General features: G+C 49.2%; 1 protein-coding gene across 2 annotated transcripts in view; it reads right to left on the bottom strand.

Annotated features, from left to right (window-relative positions):
- LOC119964350 (glutathione hydrolase 5 proenzyme-like) overlaps positions 1–12,989 on the bottom strand; it is a 117,600-nt gene that overhangs the window by 23,934 nt on the left and 80,677 nt on the right. For both annotated transcript variants that reach the window (XM_038793720.1, XM_038793728.1), the window contains 5 exons: positions 11,618–11,764; positions 10,478–10,605; positions 6,740–6,921; positions 2,905–3,005; positions 1,342–1,460 (listed from right to left, as the gene is read on the bottom strand). In XM_038793720.1, coding sequence (XP_038649648.1) covers positions 1,342–1,460; positions 2,905–3,005; positions 6,740–6,921; positions 10,478–10,605; positions 11,618–11,764 — 677 coding nt within the window. The remainder of the gene's footprint in view (positions 1–1,341; positions 1,461–2,904; positions 3,006–6,739; positions 6,922–10,477; positions 10,606–11,617; positions 11,765–12,989) is intronic.

Raw genomic sequence — 12,989 nt, 5'->3', positions numbered from 1 at the left:
TACCGATTCTGGGACCGGTGAGGGGCTAGCAGCGGCCCTGGGCGAAACCCCCGTCTCCGTGCTGAAAATGGCTGGAGAATGGCCAGGTCCGTGGCTGCACATGTGAACGCCGACAGCCTGCAGTGGTCGCGCCGTACAACATGGTGCCGGCCGTGCACGGACTCAACCCGCCATCCGCCACCCCACAGGCCACGCCCACCAGTCCCTTCAGCCCTCGCGGAAGCCGCTGCGGCCAGCAGCACGGATCCCGGCCAAGTGTGGCGACGCTGGACACAGTCTACAACTGCGGCGCCGGGGCCCTGACCGCTCAGACCATACCTCAACCGCACCCGGCCTATTGGGGGCGGAGCATCGCAGAATGGCATGCGGCACACAACACCACTTTCGCGGAGACAGAGCATGGCTGACCGGTGCCAAACCGGCGCCGAACCCGATTTGGGTGTCGGATTGGATTCTCCTCCCAATCGACGATTACGATATCGGCGTCGGACAACAGAGAATCCTGCCCAGGGTCTCCCAAACGGAGAATCCAGCCCATCATCTTAGGTACACACTGGATCGATAATAAAGCAGGGGCTTTAAATGATGGCTAATGAGCTCAATCAGATTACTGAAGACAGTAGAAGCTATGCACCCATTAGGACCTTTTAAGAATTGGCAGTACCGTATCACAAACCATAACTGACTAGGTATGAGAGCCTATGAAAATCCTTTGTTATGGGATGATGACACGTGGCTTAGTTTGCTGGAGCATTGGTGGGCTGACACTTAGCGGTTATATGGCATGGCCCACAAAGGTTTGGGAAACATTAGGTGGGGATTGTCCGTTCCCCCAGCTGTGTGCTTCTCGGCGGTGCACCGTTCTCGGACGGCGGGATTCTACCCACCCGCCGCTTATCAATGGGATTTCCCATTGCAGCCACCCCACACCACCAGGAAACCCATGGGTGGGGGTCCTGTACCAGCGGGAAAGGTGAAGTGCAACAGCCAAAGAATTCTTGCCTTTGATGCTCTGAATGCACATTGTGATATTCGCCTTTTTCCCTGCTGGCTACCTTTATAGCCAAGAATCTGGAACAGTAAATTATTCTTGGATTTTTTGTCTTTTGAGGGGTTTGCGTAGCGCTACCTGACTTCAGATCCTAGAGTTGACAGACAGAGACTTGCATCGATCAACCTGATTGAGCCAGAATTTGTTGGGCTCTACACTCCCTGTAGCAATAGATAACCTGAGATAGGCAGACATTAGGAGAACTCTTACTCAGCACCGGTGGGATGCCTTCGCACACCTGCAGTAAGAGGCTTGATGACTAGCTGAAAGCAGTGACACCGTGTACGTACCTGTGCAGTGGCACTGACGATCATACTCCCACCAGAAGATCCCACCACCATCATTGATGTTTTGTCCTGCGATATCAATATGGATGGAGACATGGAAGAAGGCGGCTGCTGCCCTTTAACTGTGAATGACAAAATGTTATAATAGAGACTGAAAATATCAAGCGTTGCAAAAAGAGAATGCAATATGGCCTGACAAGGAGTGTTCTGGCCCTGGCTGCTGTTGACAGTGTGTTCCTCTTGTAAATGCACAAGGGGTTAATGGAGATGCACTAGGACTAAATGTACACTAGAGGGAGCACCAGAGACATCATGACACACAGACATTCAACCAATAGGTCAGTAAGATAGGACACAACCAATGGGCAGTCAAGACACACCCAGAGGTGACACTAGCACAAGGGGGCAACCCATATAAAAGGACAGGGCACACACTTTCTCTTTCCATAGGCGACACTCAGAGAGACAGGGGCAGATCAGGAAGCATCACACCCACCGCATGGCTTAGAGCAGACTGGTTAGTTAGACTGAGTTACTACAGCAAGATCAGCAGGAGAGTCGAACTCAAGTAGGAGAATTGTTAACTGTTCAATAAATGCGTTAAACCTATCTCCAAGTCTGAACCTTCCTTTGTCAGAGTATACATCAAGGAAGCAGCTTGTGCTACATGAAGAAGCATAACACAACAGCCTTTGACCTGGTGGGAATGTCACCACTTGACCCCAGTCAGGCCTCAGGTTAAAATGATGTGAGTGTGCTTGCTGCCTGTAACTTACAATTATGTCCAGCCAGCTAAGGGAGGGAGAGGAATAGCTCAGCTCACACCCCGCCCTCAAACATCCTTATCTCCCAGCTTCATTTTAACTGCTCCAGACAGGCTCGGCGGGTATGGGTGGAGAGAGATTAGAATTCTCCAGGTGTCAACAGGCCATTTGACCATAGTGGACATCACAACTGAATCAAATTCCACCATGTGCGATGTGCACTGGCAAGAAGCTGTCAATGGATAGTCAGCAGGATCAAAAATGCTCTAACACCCTTCATGCAGGGCTGGTTTAGCTCACTCAGCTAAATCGCTGGCTTTTAAAGCAGACCAATCAGGCCAGCAGCACGGTTTGATTCCCGTACCAGCCTCCCCGGACAGGCGCCGGAATGTGGCGACTAGGGGCTTTTCACAGTAACTTCATTGAAGCCTACTCGTGACAATTTAAGCGATTTTCATTTCATTTCATTCATTTTCATGCCATTCGCTAACTCAGCCCAGAACGAAGATTGAAGCTTTAACATTCACAATCTTTTCCAGGGCATGCATTTATTACTGGAGCTGTACCTAAAGCACTAAGATTAAAAACAAACATTCATTTTACGAATGATTGCAATGGTAATAATTTGTGTTGGATATCTGGCTGATTAAAACAATGATTCTGATGCAAAGATGTTGATCCCTAACAATTTCTGCTGACCTCTACAATAGACGAATATTCACTGTTCCTTGTCATAGGCACAAGTAGACATGTGGTGCCCAGAATTAAGATGGGAGGCCTTAGCCCTTTCATCTGTACTTACCTGTTGCGATGTCTGGAAATGTATTATTTGGTCCGCAGAAATCTGCGAGCTGATTATTCAAGATGATGCCTGTACTTTTGGAAAAGATCTTGGAACCAAATCTATGGAAACAAAAATACACCTCAATCTCAAAATTTCTCCAATTCGATTGAAAACCGAGGTCGTGATTCAACGGATTTAAAACTAAGGCCACTGCTGGGCATGTTTGGCTGGGTGATTTTTGGCGGCTGCAGCACCGAGAATCATCCTGCTATTCAACAGCACTTTGCTGGGTTTTTTGTGGCCTGGGTGAGTTTCTCTCCACCAAGGCTGCTTTTGGAGGCAGTTCCAGCTGTTCGCAGATTGGGACACCATTTTGATTGGCAGCCCCGAACGTCACCCCACCCCGCCCTTCCTTTCAAGACACCCCTGCTTTCTGCCCCTCCCCTCACTTCCCCACCTTGTCAAAGCCCTTGGGAACCCCCTCCCCTCCTCCAACAATTGACAAGGTCCCACCAGGAACATCCCCTGGCAGTGGCAACCTGGCACCCGGGCACCCTTGCACTGCCAGCTGAGCACCCTGGCAGTGCCCATGGCACCCTGGCGGTGCCCATGGCACCCTGGCAGTGCCCATGGCACCCTGGCAGTGACCATGGCACCCTGGCAGTGCCCATGGCACCCTGGCAGTGCCCATGGCACCCTGGCAGTGCCCATGGCACCCTGGCAGTGCCCATGGCACCCTGGCAGTGCCCATGGCACCCTGGTAGTGTCACCCACACACCCTGTGTGGGTGGCAGTGTCAGGGTGCCCAGTGCCAGAGGGGTGCCAGCGTATCATCCCGCCCTGTTCCTGACCAGCGGGGGGGTTTCCAATTTCCTGTGAGACCACCCCCCCCCCCTCCACTCCCCCACCCCTCGGGATGCTGTTATGCTAAGTCCATGTGTTTTTGAACCAGTGCTAAACAATGCCCTGTCCAGATCTTGCAGGCACGGTGGTTGCAACCCGGGTGTCAGGTAAATCCGGCATCCGGGTATTTAAATGAGCCATTAGCCATGAATAAACAGCTAGGTAAGGCTGCACGGTGGCGCCGTGGTTAGCACTGCTGCCTCACGACGCCGAGGACCCAGGTTCGCCCCCGGCCCTGGGTCGCTGTCCGTGTGGAGTTTGCACATTCTCCCCGTGTTTGCGTGGGTCTCACCCCCACAACCCAAAGATGTGCAGGGCAGGTGGATTGGCCATGCTAAATTGCCCCTTAATGGGAAAAAAAGGCAGCCAGGTCGCTGCTTCCACAACTTTGAAAATCAGCCCCAAAGCTCTCGCTCACGTGACTAAAGGAAAGGCCGTGCTATGTGACAGTGTAAAACAGGTGAGTGAGTTGGAAACCCGTTATCCCTCAAACTCCATTTTTAATTCCACTGACTACAGAAATGTATTTCCTAGAGGCAAAGTTAGATGTAAAAACCTGCACAAGATGGATGGAGGCTGTAAACTCCTGCTGGGGTGTGAGATTGGGAGGGTAGGGAAGGGGGAGGGGGGGGGGGGGGTGAGGTGGTGGGACGAGAGATGTGCTGCCCTCCCACCCGCTTGACTGAACCAACATTAGCCAATCTTCCACAGTCAGTTTTCTTCAAACCGTCAAGGTGATCTCCAAGCTACGCTTCTTCAGAGGCACCACTACAGGGGAGGGTGGGAAATGGTGTCCTGATGACTGATTTAAAATACTTTGAGAAACTTGGAAAGTGCCAGTCTTTATCAAGACAAGTTTACTTGGTGTGCCACTTCGGTTTCTGGACACTGCCTCACATATCAGCTGCAGGACACTGGACGTCTGAGTTTTAAGCATTTTGCAGCAAAGCTGCTGTGCCAGGCAAGGCTGAGGAGGGTAGGTTATCTCTGGGATAGAGAGGAGTGAATCATACCAAAGTGACACTGAGGAAGGAGGAAGCATCCCCCCTGAATGCCTCTCTCTTGGTTGGCCAGACGGCTGTCACAGAGCCTTGGGCCATCCAGTGAAGAAAAACATCACTTTCAGCTTTTGTAGCCTTTCGAGTTTCACTGTGCAGATTGACTCCAGCTTTGCCACCGATCCACAGCAGCTGCCTCTGAAGATAGCAGCAGAAGCCTCACTTTCTGTCAGCCCTGTGCCGTATTTGCGACAGTCAGGGTACATCTTGAGGCTGCTGAAGAAGCAGTGCAGGAGACGAAGCCTGCAACAGGCCTGTCTCAGTGACCCTGGGGATACTTCACCCCCCAAGAAGCAGAAAGAACGTGGGTGGGTGGGTGGGGGGTGGGGGAGGGGGGGGGGGGAGCAGAAAACAGGTTGGGGACCTCTTAAGTTGGTGTGGTGGTCATTTTTACACCTGCACAATTTAGCAAAACTTCCATTGATGCTTCTTTAAGTTCCAATCCTATAGAAATCTTAGGGGCGCAATCTTCCCAAAATGGAATAAAGTCCCCTAACGAGCGTATTTAGCTTCATATTTCCTGGCACTCGCAGTGCTGAGAAGCACATGACTGTTCAACACCACTCGTGTTGAATAAGGGGCTTGAATGGGGAACTTTACAATCTCTGCTTACTGCCTTGCTCTAATATGCGGATCCTGCCCATTGTGTAGAATCTCACGAGGTGTTGTGAGCCGGGAAGATCCCGGGAGCGGCGAGCTGCTTTTCCGGCAAAGCGTGGCCGGAGGATTGCGCCCTAGATGTTTTTTGACATTGAACATTAGGCTGGAATTTTCCGGCCATTGGGATTCTCTGTTCCCACTGGCAGCGCACCCCTGCTCACGGGTTTCCCAGCGGTGTGGGGTGGCTTAATTGGCAAGCAGCAGGAGTAAAGAATCCCACATCCAGTGAACGGCGTACCACTGAGAAACTGGCAGCTGGGGACCAGAGAATCCCGCCCTAAGTCTCTGAAAGAGACCCTTGCCTTTACAATATAGCAAAATCAGGCACTATTTATTCGCAAAAAACAGAGTCATGTTTTGGGCACATATTATGGCGGGGTGTTAATGACCCCATAATCTAATGGGTGTTTTTGGCCCCAGTCGGGAACGCCCCATCAAGGCCGCATTTATCTCATTTCCTGCACTGGCGAGCTGGGTTCTGAGTGTCGCAAGAAGCCTCTTGCGAGATTTAACCGCCTCATCGCGTCACTGCGTCAGGCGTGATGAGGCCATTCAATTGCACCCATGCTTTATGTACATCAGGGTTCTTTTGAAGTGTAAGCACTGTTGCAATACCCTTCTGCACCAAATGCTGCAGCCAAATTGCACAGGGCAAACCCCCTCATACAGCAATGAGATAACAACCAGGTAATCTGCAGGAGTGGTGTTGATTTTTGAAAAGAGCCATGGGATTATTCACATCCAGCTGAAATGGTTGGTGGGACCTCAATTTAACATCTTATCGGCAAGTCAGTACACCTGACGGTGCAGCACTCTCTCGTTTCTGCAATGAGCATTTGTGCACATGTCGTTGTAGTGGAACATGCAGCCACAGTCCTAACTATATTACAACACACGGACAGCTGTAATTTATTCAGGCAGCTTTGACGTTGCTTGACGGCTGTCTCAATGCGACATTCAAATATACGAGGAAGGAGTTCTTTACAACACATTCCATTTATATTCCGAGTGCACTGGTAAATGGATTTGAGTCAAATTCCTATATATATTATTGATTTTAACAGGAAATTTTCCAGAGGAATTACAGGCCTTTGGTTATGTGACATCGCTCAATGAGTTAGTTTGGGTACCAACCACAGAGTATCTGTCACAGATTCAAGTGATGGATGTTCTTGATGTGTAACTAGCATGTGATTACATTGTTATACGTTGCAAGAGATACCTGTACTTACAGGTGATTGATTGAGCTGGTGACAGAAACTGCATTGCCATCTCTGTCTATCACTGAAACATGACTGGTGGCATACTTGTCGGGTGTTTGAGGTTCAGCGGTGTAGTAATTCCGTGGATGGACTTCATCATCAATACGCTGTTGTGTGAGTTTGGCAAGCTGATCGGAGAGGAGGTCGGATATCTGAATTTACAGCAAAGAGAGACAGGAGGTTAGGGCTAAAAATATTGCATGTGTCTATCTCCTTTCCCACAATAATGAGGACATGGTATATCACAGGTCTCTGGAGCTGTACCCCAGAAAGAATGGGCATTTGTGGAGCTCACAGCTACTGGCCAAAACATGCTTCTCAAAAGAAAACCATGAATTTACATTGATAATTTTCCTTGCTGATGTTTGTGAAGAAAGTGAACATAAGAACATAGGGAGTAGGCCATCTGGCCCCTCGAGCCTGCTCCGCCATTCAATTAGATCATGGCTGATCTTTTGTGGACTCAGCTCCACTTTCCAGCCCGAACACCATAACCCTTAATCCCTTTATTCTTCAAAAAACTATCTATCTTTATCTTAAAAGCATTTAATGAAATGAAATGGAAATCGCTTATTGTCACGAGTAGGCTTCAAATGAAGTTACTGTGAAAAGCCCCTAGTCGCCACATTCCGGCGCCTGTTCGGGGAGGCTGTTACGGGAATCTAACTGTGCTGCTGGCCTGCCTTGGTCTGCTTTCAAAGCCAGCAATTTAGCGCTGTGCTAAACAGTCGTTACCTGAAGGAGCCTCTACTGCTTCACTGGGCAAGGAATTCAATAGATTCATAACTTGGGTGAACAAGTTCCTCCTAAACTCAGTCCTAAATCTACTTCCCCTTATTTTGAGGCTATGCCCCCTAGTTCTGCTTTCACCCGCCAGTGGAAACAACCTGCCCGCATCTATCCTATCTATTCCCTTCATAATTTTATGTTTCTATAAGATCCTCCCTCATCCTTCTAAATTCCAACGGGTACAGTCCCAGTCTACTCAACCTCTCCTCATAATCTAACCCCTCAGCTCTGGGATTAACCTAGTGAATCTCCTCTGCACACCCTCCAGTGCCAGTACGTCCTTTCTCAAGTAAGGAGACCAAAACTGAACACAATACTCCAGGTGTGGCCTCACTAACACCTTATACAATTGCAGCATAACCTCCCTAGTCTTAAACTCCATCCCTCTAGCAATGAAGGACAAAATTCCATTTGCCTTCTTAATCACCTGTTGTACCTGTAAACCAACATTTTGCGACTCATGCATGAGTACACCCAGGTCTCTCTGCCCAGCAGCATGTTTTAATATTTTATCATTTAAATAATAATCCCGTTTGCTGTTGTTCCTTCCAAAATGGATAACCTCACATTTGTCAACTTAACCTATCCAAATCCCTCTGCAGACTTCCAGTATCCTCTGCACTTTTCGCTTTACCACTCATCTTAGTGTCATCTGCAAACGTGGACACATTGCCCTTGGTCCCCAACTCCAAATCATCGATGTAAATTGTGAACAATTGTGGGCCCAACACGGATCCCTGAGGGACACCACTAGCTACTGATTGCCAACCAGAGAAACACCCATTAATCCCCACTCTTTGCTTTTCTATTAATTAACCCATCCTCTATCCATGCTACTACTTTACCCTTAATGCCATGCATCTTTATCTTATGCAGCAACCTTTTGTGTGGCACCTTGTGAAAGGCTTTCTGGAAATCCAGATATACCACATCCATTGGCTCCCCGTTATCTACTGCACTGGTAATGTCCTCAAAAAATTCCACTAAATTAGTTAGGCACGACCTGCCCTTTATGAACCCATGCTGCGTCTGCCCAATGGGACAATTTCTATCCAGATGCCTCGCTATTTCTTCCTTGATGATAGATTCCAGCATCTTCCCTACTACCAAAATTAAGTTCACTGGCCTATAATTACCCACTCTCTGCGTACCTCCTTTTTTAAACAGTGGTGTCACGTTTGCAAATTTCCAATCCACCGGGACCACCCCAGAGCCTAGTGAATTTTGGTAAATTATCACTCGTGCATTTGCAATTTCCCTAGCCATCTCTTTTAGCACTCTGGGATGCATTCCATCAGGGCCAGGAGACTTGTCTACCTTTAGCCCCATTAGCTTGCCCATCACTACCTCCTTAGTGATAACAATCCTCTCAAGGTCCTCACCTGTCATAGCCTCATTTCTATCAGTCGCTGGCATGTTATTTGTGTCTTCCAGTGTGAAGACCGACCCAAAAAACCTGTTCAGTTCCTCAGCCATTTCCTCATTTCCCATTATTAAAACTCCCTTCTCATCCTCTAAAGGACCAATATTTACCTTAGCCACTCTTAGGAAAACTAACATGTGATTGGGCGTTCGGATCTATCATTCTATTCAGCTGCCCGTTTCCAAATTTGAAGGCCTCGATGAAATACTGAGAAATTCGATGGGTCAGAATGTTACAGTGAGGGCTCTGTAAAAATTACTGATGAGGCTGTCCATTTTGATTTGGAATCACTTCTCTCCCAGTTTTCCAAGTTTCACATACATTTTAAATGCAGTGTCTTCAAGAAAGACAATGCAAATATACAGAAATAGATCAAAATAATGTTTCAGCCTTAAAAGGAAAGTAAGATTCCTCTTGTAGCGGGGTTCCAATGAGCTGTTCAGTTAGTTCAGTCAGTAATTGAACCATGTCTTGCTTCACTGAGCCTCATATACCAGGAGGTAAGGGCTTTTTGGCTCCATCTGACTGTTAGTCATGCCAACACGTGACGCTTCTGTGTTAAGAACATAAGAACTGGGAGCAGGAGTAGACCACTTGGCCTGTCGAGCCTGCCCAGCTATTCAACACTATCATGGTTGATTTGGGGCTTCAAATCCATTTTCGCTCCTGTTCCTCATATCCCTAAATTCCTACGAAGATCCAGGAGGCCCACGGATGTAAATTAGCTGGAGTTTACTTAAGGTAAAAGAAAAGGCCGCTAAGGCAGCATACGACCCAACAGATCCTGGTTGGGACTACAAAAGTGGCAGTCCCAGTTCAGGCCGGCTTTTACAGAACAAGGTAACGAGCCCCAGCTGGAGGGGCCTCCGCCCACTAACGGGGAAGCTCGCATTCTATGAGTCCAACAGGGAGATCGGTCAGTGGTCGGAATTCTCCGGCTAATAGGATTTTCTTTTCCCGCAAGCAGCCCAACTCCCTCCCCACCCCCCTCCTGCAGGTTTCCCGGTGCCGTGGGGTGGCCTCAATGAGAAATCCCGAGTGGAGAATCCCACTGCCTGCCAATGGTGCACCACCAAGAAACACGCGGCTGGGTGGGGGGGGGGGGGGGGGGGGGGGGGGGGGGGGGGGGGGGGGGGCGGCTGGAGAATCCCACCCAGTGTATTCCCCCGGGCCTCGGAAGGATTATTATAATCCCCTGGAGTAATTTCAGTCTGGATAGTACTTGATGGCCATTTCTAGGGGTCTGATTTTGGTTTGCAAGTGACTTCTTTCTGGGCGTAACTGTCTGCCTGGGTCGACGCATGAAGAATGCCAACTTGAGCAAAGGTAATGGAAGGTTAACCTTGTCTCTGGAGCTGTACCCCAGAAAGAATGGGCATTTGTGGAGCTCACAGCCACTGGCCAAAAAAATGTTTCTCAAAAGAAAACCATGAATTTACATTGATAATTTTCCTTGCTGACGTTTGTGAAGAGAGTGTAACAATGGGAAAACTAACATGTGATTGGGCCTTCGGACCTATTATTTTATTCAGCTGCCCGTTTGCAAATTTGAAGGCCTCGATGATACGATGGTATGTCTGCATCCTCTGGCTTCCCTCCATGGACTCAGCAGAAAACTTGAAGTCTGTTGAGATCAGAAAAAGATAAAATTACCATTCAATTGGCTTGGAACCTAGATCGTTCGTTTATTGTTAGAATTCAATTCTGTCAATTCGATGGCAAAACCTGCATATTCCCAAAGAAATACTGATTTGGGCAGTGGAATTAATACCCGTTCCTGCCAGACTTTGTCGTCACCCTGTTCTTATTCAGAGCTGGTCCTTAAGTCAAAAGGATTGAGAGGTAAATGATCGTGCACGCCTCATCACCAAACTCAGAGGTGCTCCGGGAAAACCCGGATTAGGAATGGACGCCGGATTCACTAACATCCCAAAAATGACTTTAAACAGCATGGGTTTAAAAACAGAGTAAGACTCCAACTACACTCCCCGCCAAGCACCCCGGGGCTGGTACAGAGTTACATATGAGGAGTAAAGCTGCCTCTACATTGGCCCATCAAAAACTCACAAGCCCGATATAGCAACGGTTTGCAGTGGAGTTAACCCCCCCCCCCCCCTCCATCCACCCCAACGCCCCCACCCCTCACACCGCACTTTACTAACAAATGTGTCTCAGCCACGCTATCACTGTGGCAATAGGATTTCAGACCCATTTTCTCCTGATCATCTGCCGTGGATTTGTTGGGCGAACTGAACTCTGGAGCATTTGTGTCGATATTTGGGCTGAATTCTCTGCCCCCCCCCCCTTCCCCCCGCCAGCCCCCTGTTTCCTGGTGGTGCGCCGCTGGCTGCCGTCTCTGCTCCCATCGCCTGTCAATGGGATTTCCCAGTGATAGCACCACCATGCCGCCAGGAAACCCCCAGGTGGGGGTGCACTACCGGCGGGAACAGGAAATTCCGACAGCCGGAAAATTGCAGCCATAATGTTTCCGGGATTTCGTCCGATCAAGTTATGGAGCTAATTTGGAGAAACCACGTGGAAACACAGTCAAATGGATGACAGGCATGAACAGATATAAATGAGGAGACAAATAGATGGGTACACTTGCTGGTATGTGGTGATATAGTCATACCTACCTTTCAGGACATTGAGGATGAAGCTGAGAATGGCTCCCTTTGAAGGCAGAGGTGGAGTGTACATCATGTAGTTCCCCAGTGAAATGTTCAGGGGCTCCGTCACTGAAGCAGCGTACTGATTCAAATCTTTGAATGTTATAATGCTATCTGTGCACAAGGAGAAAAGTGATGTCAGATTACTTTGAACGTGTAAGAAATGCCCAGTGCTTGAGGTATGATCAGGAACATCAGTCCAGTTTGCAACCCCTCAGAATTGGCCTGGTGTCTGCAGGTAGTAAGGAATCATCTTCCAAACACTGCAAGGCATTTATATTTATATATTCACACAACAAACATAATCACAAATCAAAACAAGCCAACAGGGCTGCAAAGAACAAACTCAACAAAATACCTAACACCCCATCGTCCCACTTCCCAACTCCCCTGCCCCCTCCTTTTAACACCCCACCTCCAACCCACTGCTGACACCTTAACTTTTCTCAAAGAAGTGGCTAAACGGCTGCCATCTCTGGACAAACCCCTCCACAGACCCCCTCAAGGCGAATTTTATTTTTTCTAGCCTGAGAAACTCACCCACACCCTCAGTTTCGGGGGTTCCGAGTCCCTCCATTCTAATAATATCCGTCTCCGGGTTTCCAGGGAGGCAAAGGCCAAAACATCGCCCTCTCTCGCCCGCTGGATTCCCGGGACCGTCGACACTCTGAAGATCGTTACTTCTGGATTCGGGACCACCTTCACCTTCAGGACCTCCGACATAACGTTGGCAGACCCCTCCCAGAATCCCCCAAGATTCGGACATCCCAAAACATGTGGACATGTTTCGCGGGCCCACCCGCACACTGCCCACACCTACCTTACACCTCTTCAAAAAGCTTGCTCACCCTGGCCACTGTCATGTGCGCCCTGTGGACCATCTTAAACTGAATAAGGTTAAGCCTAGCAGCCCACCCCCCCCCTCCCCCAGCCCTGTTCTTGACATCACCTTGCCCTATAGACCTTGAGGCGGCAGATGAGGAAAAGACGGAACCTGCCTCAGAACAAAGTCCCTCACCTGCAAATACCGGAACCCATTACCGACGGCAGCTCAAATTCCTCCACCAATCCCCTCAAGCTCAGAAAGCTGCCGTCAATTAACAGATCCCCAAACCGCCCAATGCCCGCCCGATGCCTACCCCAAAACCCCCCACCAGCCCCCCGGAGCAAACCGGTCATTCCCACAAATTGGTGCCCAAACCAAAGCCCCCTCCAGCCCCAGGTGTTGCCGCCACTATTCCCACACCCTTAAGGCCGCCATCACTACCAGGCTTGTGGAGTATCTGGCCAGCGAGAACAGCAGAGGGGTCATCAATAAAGCCCCAAACCTCGTCTCCCT

The sequence above is a fragment of the Scyliorhinus canicula genome, chromosome 1 (assembly GCF_902713615.1).
Source record: "Scyliorhinus canicula chromosome 1, sScyCan1.1, whole genome shotgun sequence".
NCBI lineage: Eukaryota > Metazoa > Chordata > Chondrichthyes > Carcharhiniformes > Scyliorhinidae > Scyliorhinus > Scyliorhinus canicula.
Note: the sequence above shows the minus strand (reverse complement) of the source record. Positions and strands in the feature narration are given on the sequence as shown.